This window comes from Acomys russatus, chromosome 7, assembly GCF_903995435.1.
Source record: "Acomys russatus chromosome 7, mAcoRus1.1, whole genome shotgun sequence".
NCBI classification, from domain to species: domain Eukaryota; kingdom Metazoa; phylum Chordata; class Mammalia; order Rodentia; family Muridae; genus Acomys; species Acomys russatus.
The window spans coordinates 37437097-37450474 of record NC_067143.1 but is presented as its reverse complement, the minus strand read 5'-3'; the positions used below and the strand labels follow the sequence as shown (position 1 = coordinate 37450474).

General features: G+C 41.8%; 1 protein-coding gene across 1 annotated transcript in view; it reads right to left on the bottom strand.

Moving 5' to 3' along the window:
• Positions 1-315: 315 nt before the first annotated feature.
• Positions 316-13378, bottom strand: part of Adamtsl3 (ADAMTS like 3) — a 271037-nt gene continuing 257974 nt past the window's right edge. Inside the window, 4 exon segments of the mRNA XM_051149310.1 lie at positions 316-978; positions 1499-1710; positions 7106-7203; positions 12129-12333. Coding sequence (XP_051005267.1) covers positions 872-978; positions 1499-1710; positions 7106-7203; positions 12129-12333 — 622 coding nt within the window. The 3' untranslated portion in view covers positions 316-871.

Genomic DNA, 13378 nt, shown 5'->3' with positions numbered 1-13378 from the left:
GATAGTCATATACCATAAACAATTCTTTCAACTATCATGTATCTTATTTATGTTACTTTCTTATAAACTTTCCAGAATAAAAATCCTCAGGAATATTATTGTATGCATAAATTACATCTAATAAGGCTTTGATCTTTGTGTGCAAGAGAATATGCTTAGAAAAAGTTTCATTCACAGCTCTTAAGAGAAAGCTTTTGAATATACTTCAAATCAAATCAGTAGAAAAAAGTCAGCTTTTCCTCTTTTTTGATTTTCAGATACCTCATTGGGTCACAAATTTCTGCAGTTATGAAAATGGCAGCATGTTTACTGTGTTTTCTTCCATAGATGCTTTAAGAGGGAAGACAAGATGCCATTTGTGGTGAATCCTTGGCTCCGTTGGTATTATAAAGTTGTCCAGGGAGATTGCCTCCACATAATAAACACAAGGATCTATAAAAATTCTATTGATACCAACATCTGAACAGTTACTGACCAGAGCTTTAAGATGTAAAGATTGCATAAATGTGTCAAAACTCTACAACTTGAGAGACATCCTCAGTTACAGAGTCTTCAGGATGGACCACTTGTTGCAAAGGTCTACAAATCACAGTAGGTGATAATGTGCTCATGGTGAGGTCCCAACACCAAAGGTATGGCTGCTGATGCATTTATGTTCATCCTAGAATACATCAGGAATTTAAAACCAACCACTGGAAAAGGTAATGTTACAAAATTGTAACAGGCACTGTTTCTGCATCACCCCCTGCTTGACGTAGACTCTAGAGACTTCAGGAAGTATGTGGCTTTGAACCAGGGGTCTGGGGGGGAAGAGCCTCTACAGTTTTCATTTCTCACCACAGCAGCGCAGGATGACAACCTTGCCAAAGCTTTATCCTTCTTGGCATGACTGGCAGCACCTTTGTTTGTAGAGGGCCAGAGAGCACAGGTTAAGGTGCTTTACGAACATACAGTAGTGAGTTGTGTCTGTGCAGGTTCCTGCAAAAAAGAAAAGAATCCATAGCATGTGGTTCATTAGAAAATGAGTAAGAACCGAGGCGTGCCTGGGGCTACTGATTTGCACTCATGTCAGAAACGCAGTGGGCTCCCTTCTCTACATGCTCAATTGGCTTCATGAGGAACCCTGAGATTCTCACAGGTCATCTGACCCATGCATGCCACTTCTCTCAGGGCTGAGGGCAGAGGTTACTTTTTGCAGGGTCACAGGCCCTTTGGAAAACTTATGAAAGCCTCAGACTTGTCCCCTAGAAGAGTAACATGTAATTATATTCACTACATAATTTTAGGACATTTGCTTACCTATATAAGCCCATTGGCTCAGTCTTAGCCGAGGAGACTGTAAAGGAAATGTGTGTGGAGTGGCTGCCACTGCTTTGAGAATCAGTGTTGCTGCCTGCACCCCCACCCCTCAGATGTGACATGAATGAGGCAGGCACATTAGTGTCCCACTTTTGACAAGGCTTCCGGGGAGCAGGTGATACCTGAGAGGGGTACGTACTATCACAGGAAGGCCCAAGACAATGCCTCCAGGAAGTTGGTTTCATCTGCACACAGTATCTGTCAGCCACTGGTTTGCAGCTCCCTGTGTGGATGCAGTCAACTTTGCGAGACTGGAAGCCCCTGCCGCAGACTGCTGTACAGGGCTTCCAGGGGCCCACATGCCAACATGTCTCACATGGGCCTGAGGTGCAGTTCCTCCTAAAGGCAGGCCTGAAATGAGAAAAAAAAAAAAAAAAAATATATATATATATATATATATATATATATATATATATATAATGGGAGAAGATGCCTCTTTTTTTGCTAGCCTCAATCAAGCCCTTTCTCTTACTATGAATCCTGTGTGCCAGAGGCTTCCTCAGAAAACTGCTTTGTACTGTCCATGGCAGTACAGACCAATCCCCAGATATTTGGAGTGACCCTATAGTTCACCCACATTATCACTAGATATGCTAGGAAGGCTCTGGAAATTGGCAAAGATGTTTGATTAAAGGAAGAGAGGAAGAACTACCAGAAAAAAAAGACATTAAGCATTTTTTAAGGCTTCATGTGTTAAACACATAGGTATGAAGAAGAAATGAGGGAAATGCACCCAATGAAGTTCCGAAACGAAGCTGAAAAGTATACAAGGAGAAGCAACAGTGCTGGCTGCCCGGGTTAAGACAGGAAGAGAGCAGAGACCTGGGAGAAGCCAGTGGTGAGTGCTCACACTCAAGTGTATGCAAGGAAAACCAATGGACTGTGAAATTACTACAAAGGAGCCCTCACCACCAGGAAAGGCTTTGCTGCCCCACTGACGGTGAGCGCAAGGTCTCTACATCTTAGAGGGTTCTATCTAAAACCTAGACCTGAGCTGGGCAGCTGGGCATGCAGGAACAGGCCTATAATTCTGCTACACACACACACACTCACACACACACACACTCACACACACACACACGAGGGAGGAGGAGGAGAAAGAGGAGGAAAAGGAGAAAAGAGGAGGAGAGAGTCCCTTGCCATACATTTTAGAGCAATAGTGACACCATTACCCAGTACCTGAAGCTGAGCATTCTTCCCTGAAACATGATCTGGCAAAAAAAAGGCATGGCCAACAAGCTGCATGTTCCCAGGGACTTCTGACATCAATTCAATGTGTACCCCAAGAATGGACCGCCCTAGCAATCTGGAGCAGATCAGCTCAGGCAAGGAAGAGCATTATACCATGATAAGCCACTTCCAAATTGCTAAGAAGGCTTACGTTGCTGTTGATAAGCCCCAAAACACCCAGCTAAGAGCAGGAATGTGTATGTCTGCAAGCTTGTCTGCCAACAGGGCACGCTCACGTTCACATTTAGGCCACGTGCAGGTTTGTCACCAGTGAGTACAGAGACCAAATTTATTCAGAAAGTGGGGCCTAAATCAGAAAAGAAACTCAGTGGTTGCTGATGATTGGAAAGATAATGACCTCAGAGGACAGCATCTGAGCGGAACAACCACAGAAGGTACATTTGCAAGGTAGGAGCCCATCTGCATCCCCAAAGATGCCTGGCAGGGTGTCCTAGCATGAGGTGATTCTTTCTCTTTGAAATCTGGAAGATGTGGAACAAGACATGAAGCTTGGGATAATAGTGTCTACCATATAGACCAGAGAGGTTGAAGGCTGTTTAGAAAAAGCCAATAATAAAATCAAACACAAAACTCTGCAGAGATGAGAGAAGAAAGACAAAGCCAATGACTTCCCTTCTCCAGTCACAGCCCTTCTGGATCTATAGGGAGCCCCACTGGACTCACTGGTCATTACTGTAACTAAATTATAGTTTCTACAAATTGGAAGTGTAAGAAAATGGAAAAAAACTTGTGAAACCCTGATTTGTGAAGGAGTGCTACACAAAGTAGAAAGCAAGACTTGGATTCGCCAGTAGGCGGAGACACCATCAAAGGGTTTAACTAGGAAACAATAGGGTCCTGCTAAATTGGTTCTAAGGTTTAGGGAAGAGGGGCCAAAGAGGATTGTTCTGTTCAGTTTGTTTTCCCCAGTGGGTATAAATCTTTTTATTTTTTTATTTTATTTTATTTTTTTTGTGTGTGTGGGTATAAATCTTAATGCCCCAAAATTGAGTCACTTTGACCAACAGAGAAGACTGAATACTCCCTGGCCTCCCGCACTGCAGAGATCAGATACCTACAAGACAAAACAAAACAAAAAACCACAATTGAACAAACATTCAAAGAATAGATTTAAGAGGGTAGTAAATGGATGTTCACAAGTGTTAGGTGATCTTGTCTTATTAAAAGGCTTCGTCCTCTTTGCAGAAACCTTTCCAAGTTGGCTTTTGTTGTTTCTAGCCTAAGGAGATATAAGTAATCCAGGTGTTTATTCTTGGTTAAAGGCAAGCCCTTCTTAAATACAAAGGATGAGAGGCCCAGGGAGCTGTTTGCTAATGTGGAGGCCAATGCCCAGGAACTCTTGGAGGCTGAAACACAAAGACCAAAGTTGGTTCCGCTTGGGACACCCATTTTGAGAGCAGGGACAAAAACGACTTGGCATGGGGACATCCAAATCAGATGGAGACTGTATAGACAATAACAATATAAATGCTGTCAGTACAAATCTATGATGCAGTAAGAACCATGAAGCGACTATCCTACCAGCTTGCCACATTCCTCACTCTGTCCCTGACTCAAATAATACCTGTTCAACCAGTCAGATGGAGCTATCAATTCTAAGGGCTGTCAAAGGGGCCCAAGCCTGGCTCTTTGTCAAGAATAGATACAGACAGCTTGACAAAGATGTGAGCTGCCAGAAAATCTCCTGAAAAAAATTCCAAGGAAATTCTGACTCCTGAACAAGGTTGGAAATCATCACGTTGAGGACCTTTGTGTGTCCTCAGCATTTCCTCAGATCCTATACGTCCCCATGATTCTTCTAGATGAGTCTGGGCTACTTTGGCTCTTACAGTTCCCAGGCCTTCCACAATGCCACTCATCAGAGGCCACACAGCCTAAGCCTTCTTGGGGGCTACAGAAGGCACCAACAAGCTCACCCACCACTGACTCCCTTAACCCAGCCCCCAGTGTGACTCTGTATAAAACACTGTTTCACATCTACTGAGGCCTTGCTATGACTTCTGGGGGTGCTTCTGACCCAGCCTACTGCTCCTCTCTAAGCATTTTGAAAATTATATCTCAGGCCACCTTTTGTGCCTACTAAAACACACCTTCCCTAAAGCCACAGATAGCAAGTATACCAATCCAGCAGGTACATGTAGGGGAAACAAGGTTATAAAACTTAAGGGAAACTCCCCTGGGCAGCTCCCGCCACTAACCACCTTAGTCCCCTATTCATAAGCCACCAGACACAAACTAACACCATAACCCGAGGGATAACAAGCTATGGCGCAGGCCAGCCACTTTAGCATAGAAAAGCCATATAAAGCAAGCGGAAGGCACTTGACACCTCACACATAAGCACAGCTCTGGGAAATTTTTGTTTACTGTTCAAATCAAATCCACTCTCCCCCGTTTCCCTTGCATGTCCTTTGTTTAAGATTCTATTTGATCAAATTCAGAACCTCCTGATAGATCATATGATGCCTCCTTTTCCTTCTTTTAAATTTTCTGCCTCTTGTTTTTTCTGCTCTGACTGAAACTTTAAGGTCTATCCAAGGGCTATAAGGAAAATATATATAATTGAGAGAGAAGGGGGTGAGGAGGAGGGGAGGGAAGAGGAGGAGAGAAGAGAAGAAAAGAAAGAAGAGGAGGGGAGGGGAGAGGAGAGGGGAGGGGAGGAAAAGGCAGTGAAGAAAGAGAAGGGTATAAGTGGGTAGCCCTACATTAAAAGTTTTGGTGGTCTTCTCCCTGGGAGCAAGTAAAGCCTGAATTACAGTATTACAGTAGTAATTGATGTAGTTTGAATGGAGACTGGACTGGAATAAGGGAGGATGGAGGGAGAGAGGGGGGAGGAGGGAGGGAGGGAGGGAAAGAGGGAGGGAGGGAGGGAGGAAGAATGAACTAGACTGCTGCTAGACCAGGTAAGAGAAGAAGTGCTGGTGCTTTGGTCAAGGGTGAAGGTGAGTGAAATGAAAAAGATGGAAGATAAATTTAGAAAAAAAGGATACAAGGATCAAAAAAGCATATAAAATGTTATAGAAAACAACTATCACATTGATTAAAAAATTGAAGATTAAAAACCTATCTAATATCAATGAAAATGGAGAGAACTCATATTGTTTAGATAGTTTGATGGCAATCTGGAAATATCCAAAGAAACGTGCATATATATTCACTTTGATTTATACATGTCTACCCCATAAAAATGTAACTTTCTGAACATAAAAACACAGACATTCTACAATGTTTGCTGCACATCTGTTTGTAAGGGCAATAAAAGAAACAATAGTCCATCAAGGAAATAATGAGATATTAAATAGCATACTTAGAGCACAGTCAATATGTGCTAAGATAGAACATGTTTATAATATATTCTTAAAAATAAAATCAAGTTCCAGAAAAATATGTATAGTATGTTAAAACAAAAGGCTCCATCCATATAAGCTTTTGTGTTGTAAAGATGTCTTTAGGACTGCAAAGGGGAACATCTGGGATGGTGCAAATCTGTGTGTGGTCTCTATCTTCTCAGCAAAGTAGGAAACTAAGTTGTCTGTTAAGAATGAGGACAGCTGCTCCAAACATTTTCCACTTGAGGAGAATGGTTCTGGCGTAAAATCACCTTGTGGGAATAGGAAATACTGCTGGCTCTACATTGCCAAACCTTATTGAAGGCTCAGAACAGCAACTGAGCCAAAAGTCGGACTCAGGATGTGGAGAAGTAAGAAAGAACTACATATGGGGTCCCCTCTACGACCAAGACTATGCTTGCTCACTGTAACATTTTAAGGTCAAGTTCACATGGACAATCATATGCTACTTGTAGACTTAGACAGGTATTCCAAGGTCACGCAATAAGGGAAGGATGGAATGAAGATTTCCTGGTGGTGTTTAACTTGCAGGTTCCCTCACACTTGCTGATGGCTGTGATAGTATCTTCCAGGGTTGGAGAGCCAGCCAGCAAATGGAGGCTAGCCATCCAGGTGCTCTCGTGAGTCAGGCTCTACTCTACCACCTGTCCAATCAGACTTTCATGCAAGAGAAAAGCAAACAGCCCCTCTGAAAACTAAAAAGATTATTTTTATTCTCTGCCAAATCATTATGCTAATAGCCATATCAACACAGCTTCTAAGTTGGAATAGATCATTCACTGAAAAAAAGGAAATTTTACCCTGTAAACTCAAACTCAAGTGAAATACTAAGTTTGAATATATATATATATATATATATATATATATATATATATTTTTTTTTTTTTTTTAATCTATTTGGGGTGCTGCTTTTTTCCCCTTTAGAATATTTTTTTTCTTTCTGTTTAACATCCAAATAACTGTGATTATAAATAATATTTTTTTAGCCATAATGTATAGTATCAAGGATAGCTTGAATAAATCCTAATTGAATAGGAATCTTCAATCATGAAAAGTGACAGAAACTATGAATCATCCCATGTCCAGCATTCTGGTCCCTGAAGATGAAAGGGGAGGTGCACGCTGCACTGGGTTAGGGTCGGTACCTCATTTGGCCCTCACAGTCGGAGTTGGAGCTGTTGTGGGCACAAGCAGTGTGGCGGTGCTGCATCCTCATGGCAGGACCCACGCAACGTCCAGGACACTGGAACAGAAGCACAGGACAGCGTGTCAAGTGCCCTGACTGCTCAGGCACACTGTGGGTACTGAGATCTGTGCTGAGGTGGACCAGCCAAGGACTGGTTACAGGGGCCAGTTGTCCCTGTGACGAGGTAGAAAGAATAGATAGATAATAGCTCTGAAGACAGACCTTCCCTTCTCCCCAGCTCTTCTCTGAAACTCAGACCACCTCAGAGAGAAGGGGAAAGGATGGGATACACTGTGAACTGATTATGCTTAAGTATGGAAATGGCTATATTTAAAACAGCAAGTGAAGGCCAAATTTCTTTGTTTCTGCTTGGAGCAAAGATGGAGGCACCTGTGCTAAGGCAAGTTCAGCTACAACTCAAGATTGGTTTGCAGCCCTTGGAGTTTTGCACAGCCATGGTGCCCATTACATTTTCCATACAATCATAGTATGCATGGAAAAAGTCTTTTACATTTTTATTACTGTACTATGAGCTCTCCAGTCAGCTCAGAAGTTTGTGGTGTATGCTCTAAGTGCAGTCTCTGATTTTGCTTATTTTTCTTACCTTACTTAACCAATTTCCCTCGTACAATCGATTTATGCTATAACTATATTTCATTGGCTTTACTTCACCTGCCATATAATTATTAACCATTAAAACACACATTGTAATTTCAGATTTGCCACACCACAGCCAAGTTTGGAACATTATCATCATCCCTCACAGAATCCCAATAGCCCTCGGCAGGCAGTACTTCCTCCATTCCCAAGCCTAGGCAGCCACAAAGCTGCCTTCTGTTTGACAGATTTACCTGCTCTAGACACAACTGTGGAGTCCCACATCTGTCTTCCTTTATTTGTCCTGAGACTTTCAAGGTCTGTCCATCATGTAGAATGGGCCAGTCCCACAATTCTTTTAATGATATTTATGCTAACGAGCCACAGGTCAGGCACCTCTGTGCTCGCTTCAGCATGATGACAGTTGTGTTACTGTTGTGTGTATCCACTGTTTGGTTATGATGAGTAACTAGGTTGTCACATTCATCTGTAAATGTTTGCATGGCGTTTTCACTGCTCTTGGATACACACATAGCAAAGAAAATGCTGGATCATCTTCAAGTTCATGTTAACCCCTTAGGAATCTGTTGGTTGGTCCTCAATGGAGCCACACCACCTTACATCCCACCTACAATCCTGCAGGCTCCTGCTCTGAGTTCTCTTCTTTTTTAAACTTTTGATTTTATTTATTGTATATGAGTGCTTTATCTACAGAAGAGGGTATCAGTTCGCATTACAGATGGTTGTGAGCCACCATGTGGTTGCTGGGAATTGAACTCAGGACCTCTGGAAGAGCAGGTGGTGCTCTTAACCACTGAGCCATCTCTCCAGCCCCTGAGTTCTCTTCTTAAACTATCTGTTTTTAAACTAGCACTACAGAAATGGCTGTACAGTGGCATCTCATTGTGGTTTCAGTTTTAAGTTCTTTACTAACTAATCATGAGCACCTTCTGATGTTGTCCTTGGCCATTTGTCACCTTTAGTCAAGAAATGTCTATTTAAATCTAGTTAGATTATGTTTTTTTTTAAACTATTGAGCAGTGGCTTTCCATATGTATTTTAGACATGAGTCCCTTTTCAGATACATGTCACTTAAATATTGCTCCCATCCTGTGGGCTATCTGTTAGTGTCTTCATAGTAACCCATTGTGACATAGATGTTTTAGTTTTGATATGATTCAAGTTATTCATTCTTGTTTTGTCTGTACATGTGGAGTTTTATATACAATACCATTTCCTACAGTATGAAGAATCATGTCTATTTTTCCTAAATTTTTACTGTTGACTCCTAAATACCTTTGATGATTTTTGTGTTGTCTGCATTCCCTGTAAGGAGGGAACATGACTTCATGCTTTTATGTGCATGCACAGTTGCCCTGCATGCAGTATCATTTCCTGTTGTTATTGCTGAGACCAGGCACTGACAAGAAACAACCTAAGGGGAAAAGGGCTCATGGTTCAAGAGATGCGGTCCTGAAGGTGAGGGAAGGCAGGGGACCGGAATGACCGGCAGTGGCAGCAGGAATGGGGTGTTCTCTCAGAGAATCAGAAAGTTTTAAAATCAGAAGTTTGAGCCCTCTAACTTACTCTATATCAGAATACTTTAAAAAATATTATGGGTTATTTTTAGTTCCATATTGGTTTTATATTAGGTTCAGCTTGTGAATCTCTGGTAGAGAGTGCTGGAATTTTTTAGATAAATTTGGAGAGTGTTGGTATTAGCAGTACCTATCATGCCATCCACAAACACAGAACCTCTTCCTATTTCTTTAGATTTCCTGTAATTTCTTTGAAAAACATTTGTAGTTTTATGCTATTTTGTTTCTTCAAAACAAATCATCCTACTTCATTTACTGCCCTTGTACTTTAAAGTCAATGGTCAATTGACCTGGTCGGTGCTATAATTACATTCCAGATCCCACGTCTATTCCTGCCCTCATGGTGTGCTGTTGCTCCCACAGACCTGTATCCTAGTTGGCAGAGGATGGGAAAGGGCTCTTCCTACCACCCACAGTTTGTCTGCCTGAAAGTTTCTGTCTTTATTTGTTCTCAGAATAAAGGTCAGAATCATAATCATTTCCATTTTGTTTAATTAAAATTGTATTTCATGCATGAATTCATTGCTGAGTTTTTATAGTGCTGATATTTCTATTTAGCAAAATAATAGATTTTCTATTTGTCCAACTTTTCACTAATTTTTTGCCAGTTTTTGTGGTTTTATTTAAATACAAATAAAACACACACTCAAGCCATCTATTCATTTTCTTTGCTGTGTAGCTGGGTGGAAACATCGTGAACAATCTCAGCACAGTAAGATTTGTTGCACACCAGCAGCTCTTCCAACTCCTTGACATTGTGGACCAGTAACTTCTGGAAGCCACTTCGCAGCGTGTGCTTGGATCCTCTTGTTGCTCCCATAACCAATGTTGGGTATCAGGATCCAGCCCTTGAATCTTCTCCACACACTTTTGTTGATATTTCTGGGTTTCTACCAGTTTTGCTTAATTTTGACATATGAGTCTGACTGGTGCCTGATGAACTTCTTAGTCTACTTTTTTGATGACCTTGGGCTTCACCAGAGGCCAGAGGGAAGCCATGATGCCACAAAACAGAGGACAGCCACCTCCTAGGTAGCACCCAGGAAGAAGCTCACTTACTCATTTTAATAGTATGCTGTCTTTTAACATTTTGTTTTGTGTATATGAGTGTGTTGCTTGCACGTATGTGTGTGCATGCCACCTATGTGCCTGATGCTCACAGAGGCCAAAAGACAACATTGGATCACTCAGAACTGAAGCTATCAATAGTTGTGAGTCATTATGTGCATGCTGGGAACCAAAGCTTTGTCCATTGGAGGAACAGCCAACGTTCTTAACCTCTGAGCTATTTCTCCAGCCCCAATATGCTATATTTTTCTTTATAAGGTTCTATACATTGGAAACAAAATTCCTAGGTATTTTTCTTTATAATTTTGTTTGTTTCTTTTAAAGACAGGATTTTTCTAGGTAGCCTGGGCTGGCTTCATATTCTGGATTAGCTAGAAATTTGCCATCCTGACATTTTTCTATGCTCATAGATCAGTGCCTTGCTTGGCCATCCTCAGAGAAGCTTTCTCTTATAGCAGATGGGAACAAACACAGATAGCTCTAGACAGGCATCATCCAGAGTGAACGGTTTTAGATCGCTCAACCCTAAACAGGATGTCCCATCAAATGCCTCTCCTGAGGGTTCAGGGAACTCTGTGGAAGAGAAGATGGAAAGAGTATAAAAGCCAGAGTAGATGGAGGATACCAGGGAAACAAAGCCCTCTAAGTCAACATGATTGACACTCATATGAGTTCACAGAGGCTGAGGTAGCATGCGCCCACTAGATAAGGCCCCAGGGCAGAAAGGAGAAGTGGACGCATGCCCTAAACCCTAACCCTGAAGACATCTCCAACTGACAATTGAAAATTGAGTTTCCTCCAAGGGAGTCTCACTGGGGAAACACACTACACTGAAGGCTGCATGCCGAGCAGTGGATGACCAAGGGAAAATGAACTCAACATAATCTTTGGAGGTTCCTTGTCTCATAATGCCATGTCAGGGTTTTTTCCAAATTTTATTTTTTATTTTGATTGGCTAATTAATTTTTTCCTACAGAATATATATATATACACATATACATATATATATTATGGCTTCCAGATTTGTGTTCTTATGGGATTTCTGAGTGTGCAAATGAGTGGGTGTCTGTGTCTATATCTGGTTTTGTGCCTTTTCTTGGGTTCTTTTCTTTCTGTTTGTTTTGTTCTATTTCAATATGTTAGTTTTTGTTTTATCTTACTGTACTTTATTTATTATATTATTATACCCTAGAAGCATTTTGATTTCAATGAGAGACAGAAAGGGTATGGATCAGATGGAAGGGGAGGTGGGGAGACACTGGAAGGAGTAGAAGGGAAACCATAATTAGGATATATTATAGGAGGGGAAAAAATCTATCTTCAATAAAAGGAAAAAGTACAGCCCATTAGCAATTCTAAAGTATCTAATACAGAATTGTATTACACTACAAACACTCTTGCTTCGTGACTTACCACAATGCACTTTGTACTCTTAAGATGACCCCATTATTTCCTATTCACCCAGCGACTTAAAACTACTGCTTTACTCACAATTTATGAACTTGCTTAGACTCATATAGAAGTGATTCGCAGTCATTGTCTTCTGTGTGTGGATTATTTCCTATGGTGTAGCCCACCGAACTCATCCATGTAGTCACAAACATAGGACTTCTTTCATTTGAATATTGAATAGTTCAAGTTAGAAATTCTAAAGCAATTTTAAAGTTCATTGGTAACACATTACTGATTACAGACAGCACTGCCAGCCCACGAGGTTACCTGGTGTCCCAGGTCGATGGCCTGTTGAGCACACGGATGGACAGAACATGCTTTTCTTCCCAGAGGCCTGTCTTTAGAAGCACATGCCCTTGGGGACACCACCTGCACAGTCCCGTTGGCTCTTGTCTGCTTGCATGTCACTTGCCGACTGTGAAATCCTTCACCACAAGACACAGAGCACTCTGACCACACACTTGTAAACCACCTAGGGACAAAACTACAGGACCTTAGTGAGGACTGCCATGAGAGGGCTGATGTGTTGATCCTAACACTATGGTGAGGTCAGGGAAGTCATATGTCTCTCTGGGACAGGGTAGCAGCCTAGGTGATTCCCAGATTCTTCCTCCCCTCCACTCAGGGACAGCCATGTCACTAGGTGGAGAGAACCAATATAGTAATGGGTATGCCACCTGCAAAGTTCACTGGAGAGTTGTCACTGTACACCCCAAAGGGTTGGATTCCTTGTGGGCATTGCATCATGAGGTTTCCTTTCCACCCTTTCCAAAGGGTGACTCTCAGCATGACATGTTCCACTTAGAAAGGACACTAGTTACTAAAAGATATGGCAGGTGGAATGCCTGCAACACTGACAGTCCTTCTAAGAACATGTCTCAGAGCAGCTGCTGCATCTGACACAGTCCTCCGCTTCTCACAGTCTTCTGAAGCATATGTGGACATTGGTATAGGAAATGGAACTGTGTAACAGCAAGATTCTATTTTTAAATCTATCATTTTATTAGTCTGTGTGTGTGAGTGGGTGTGCATGTGCACTTGCACATGCATGTGCACACATTCTATGGGTGTATAGGTGACCACTGAGACATAAGAGGGCATTGGAACTCCTGAAGCTAAGGTTACAGCTTGTTAGCCCATGGCCATGGGTGCTGGGAGCTGAGAGCAGGTGGATCTGGAGTTATGGGCAGTTGTGAAGCCATGGACAGAGGTGCTGGGCACAGGGACCAGGTTCTCTTCAAGAGCGACAAGCCTTTTAATTGTTGAGCCACGTCCCCAGCCTCTGGCTCTCCACTTTTTAATCAGAAAATTAGGGCTGAAACATCATACCTGCTTCTTAGATATAAAATAAAAAAATACAAAAATACCTATTCATTTGCTAATTTTTTGTTATTTACTTTTGTGTCTTTTGGCCAATCTTATGCTAGGTTATATGCCACTGAGTTATTTATTTTTACATTAACACTTTCTCTGAATACAGTTACTGAGGTATTATATAGTTCAAATTACTTTTTAAA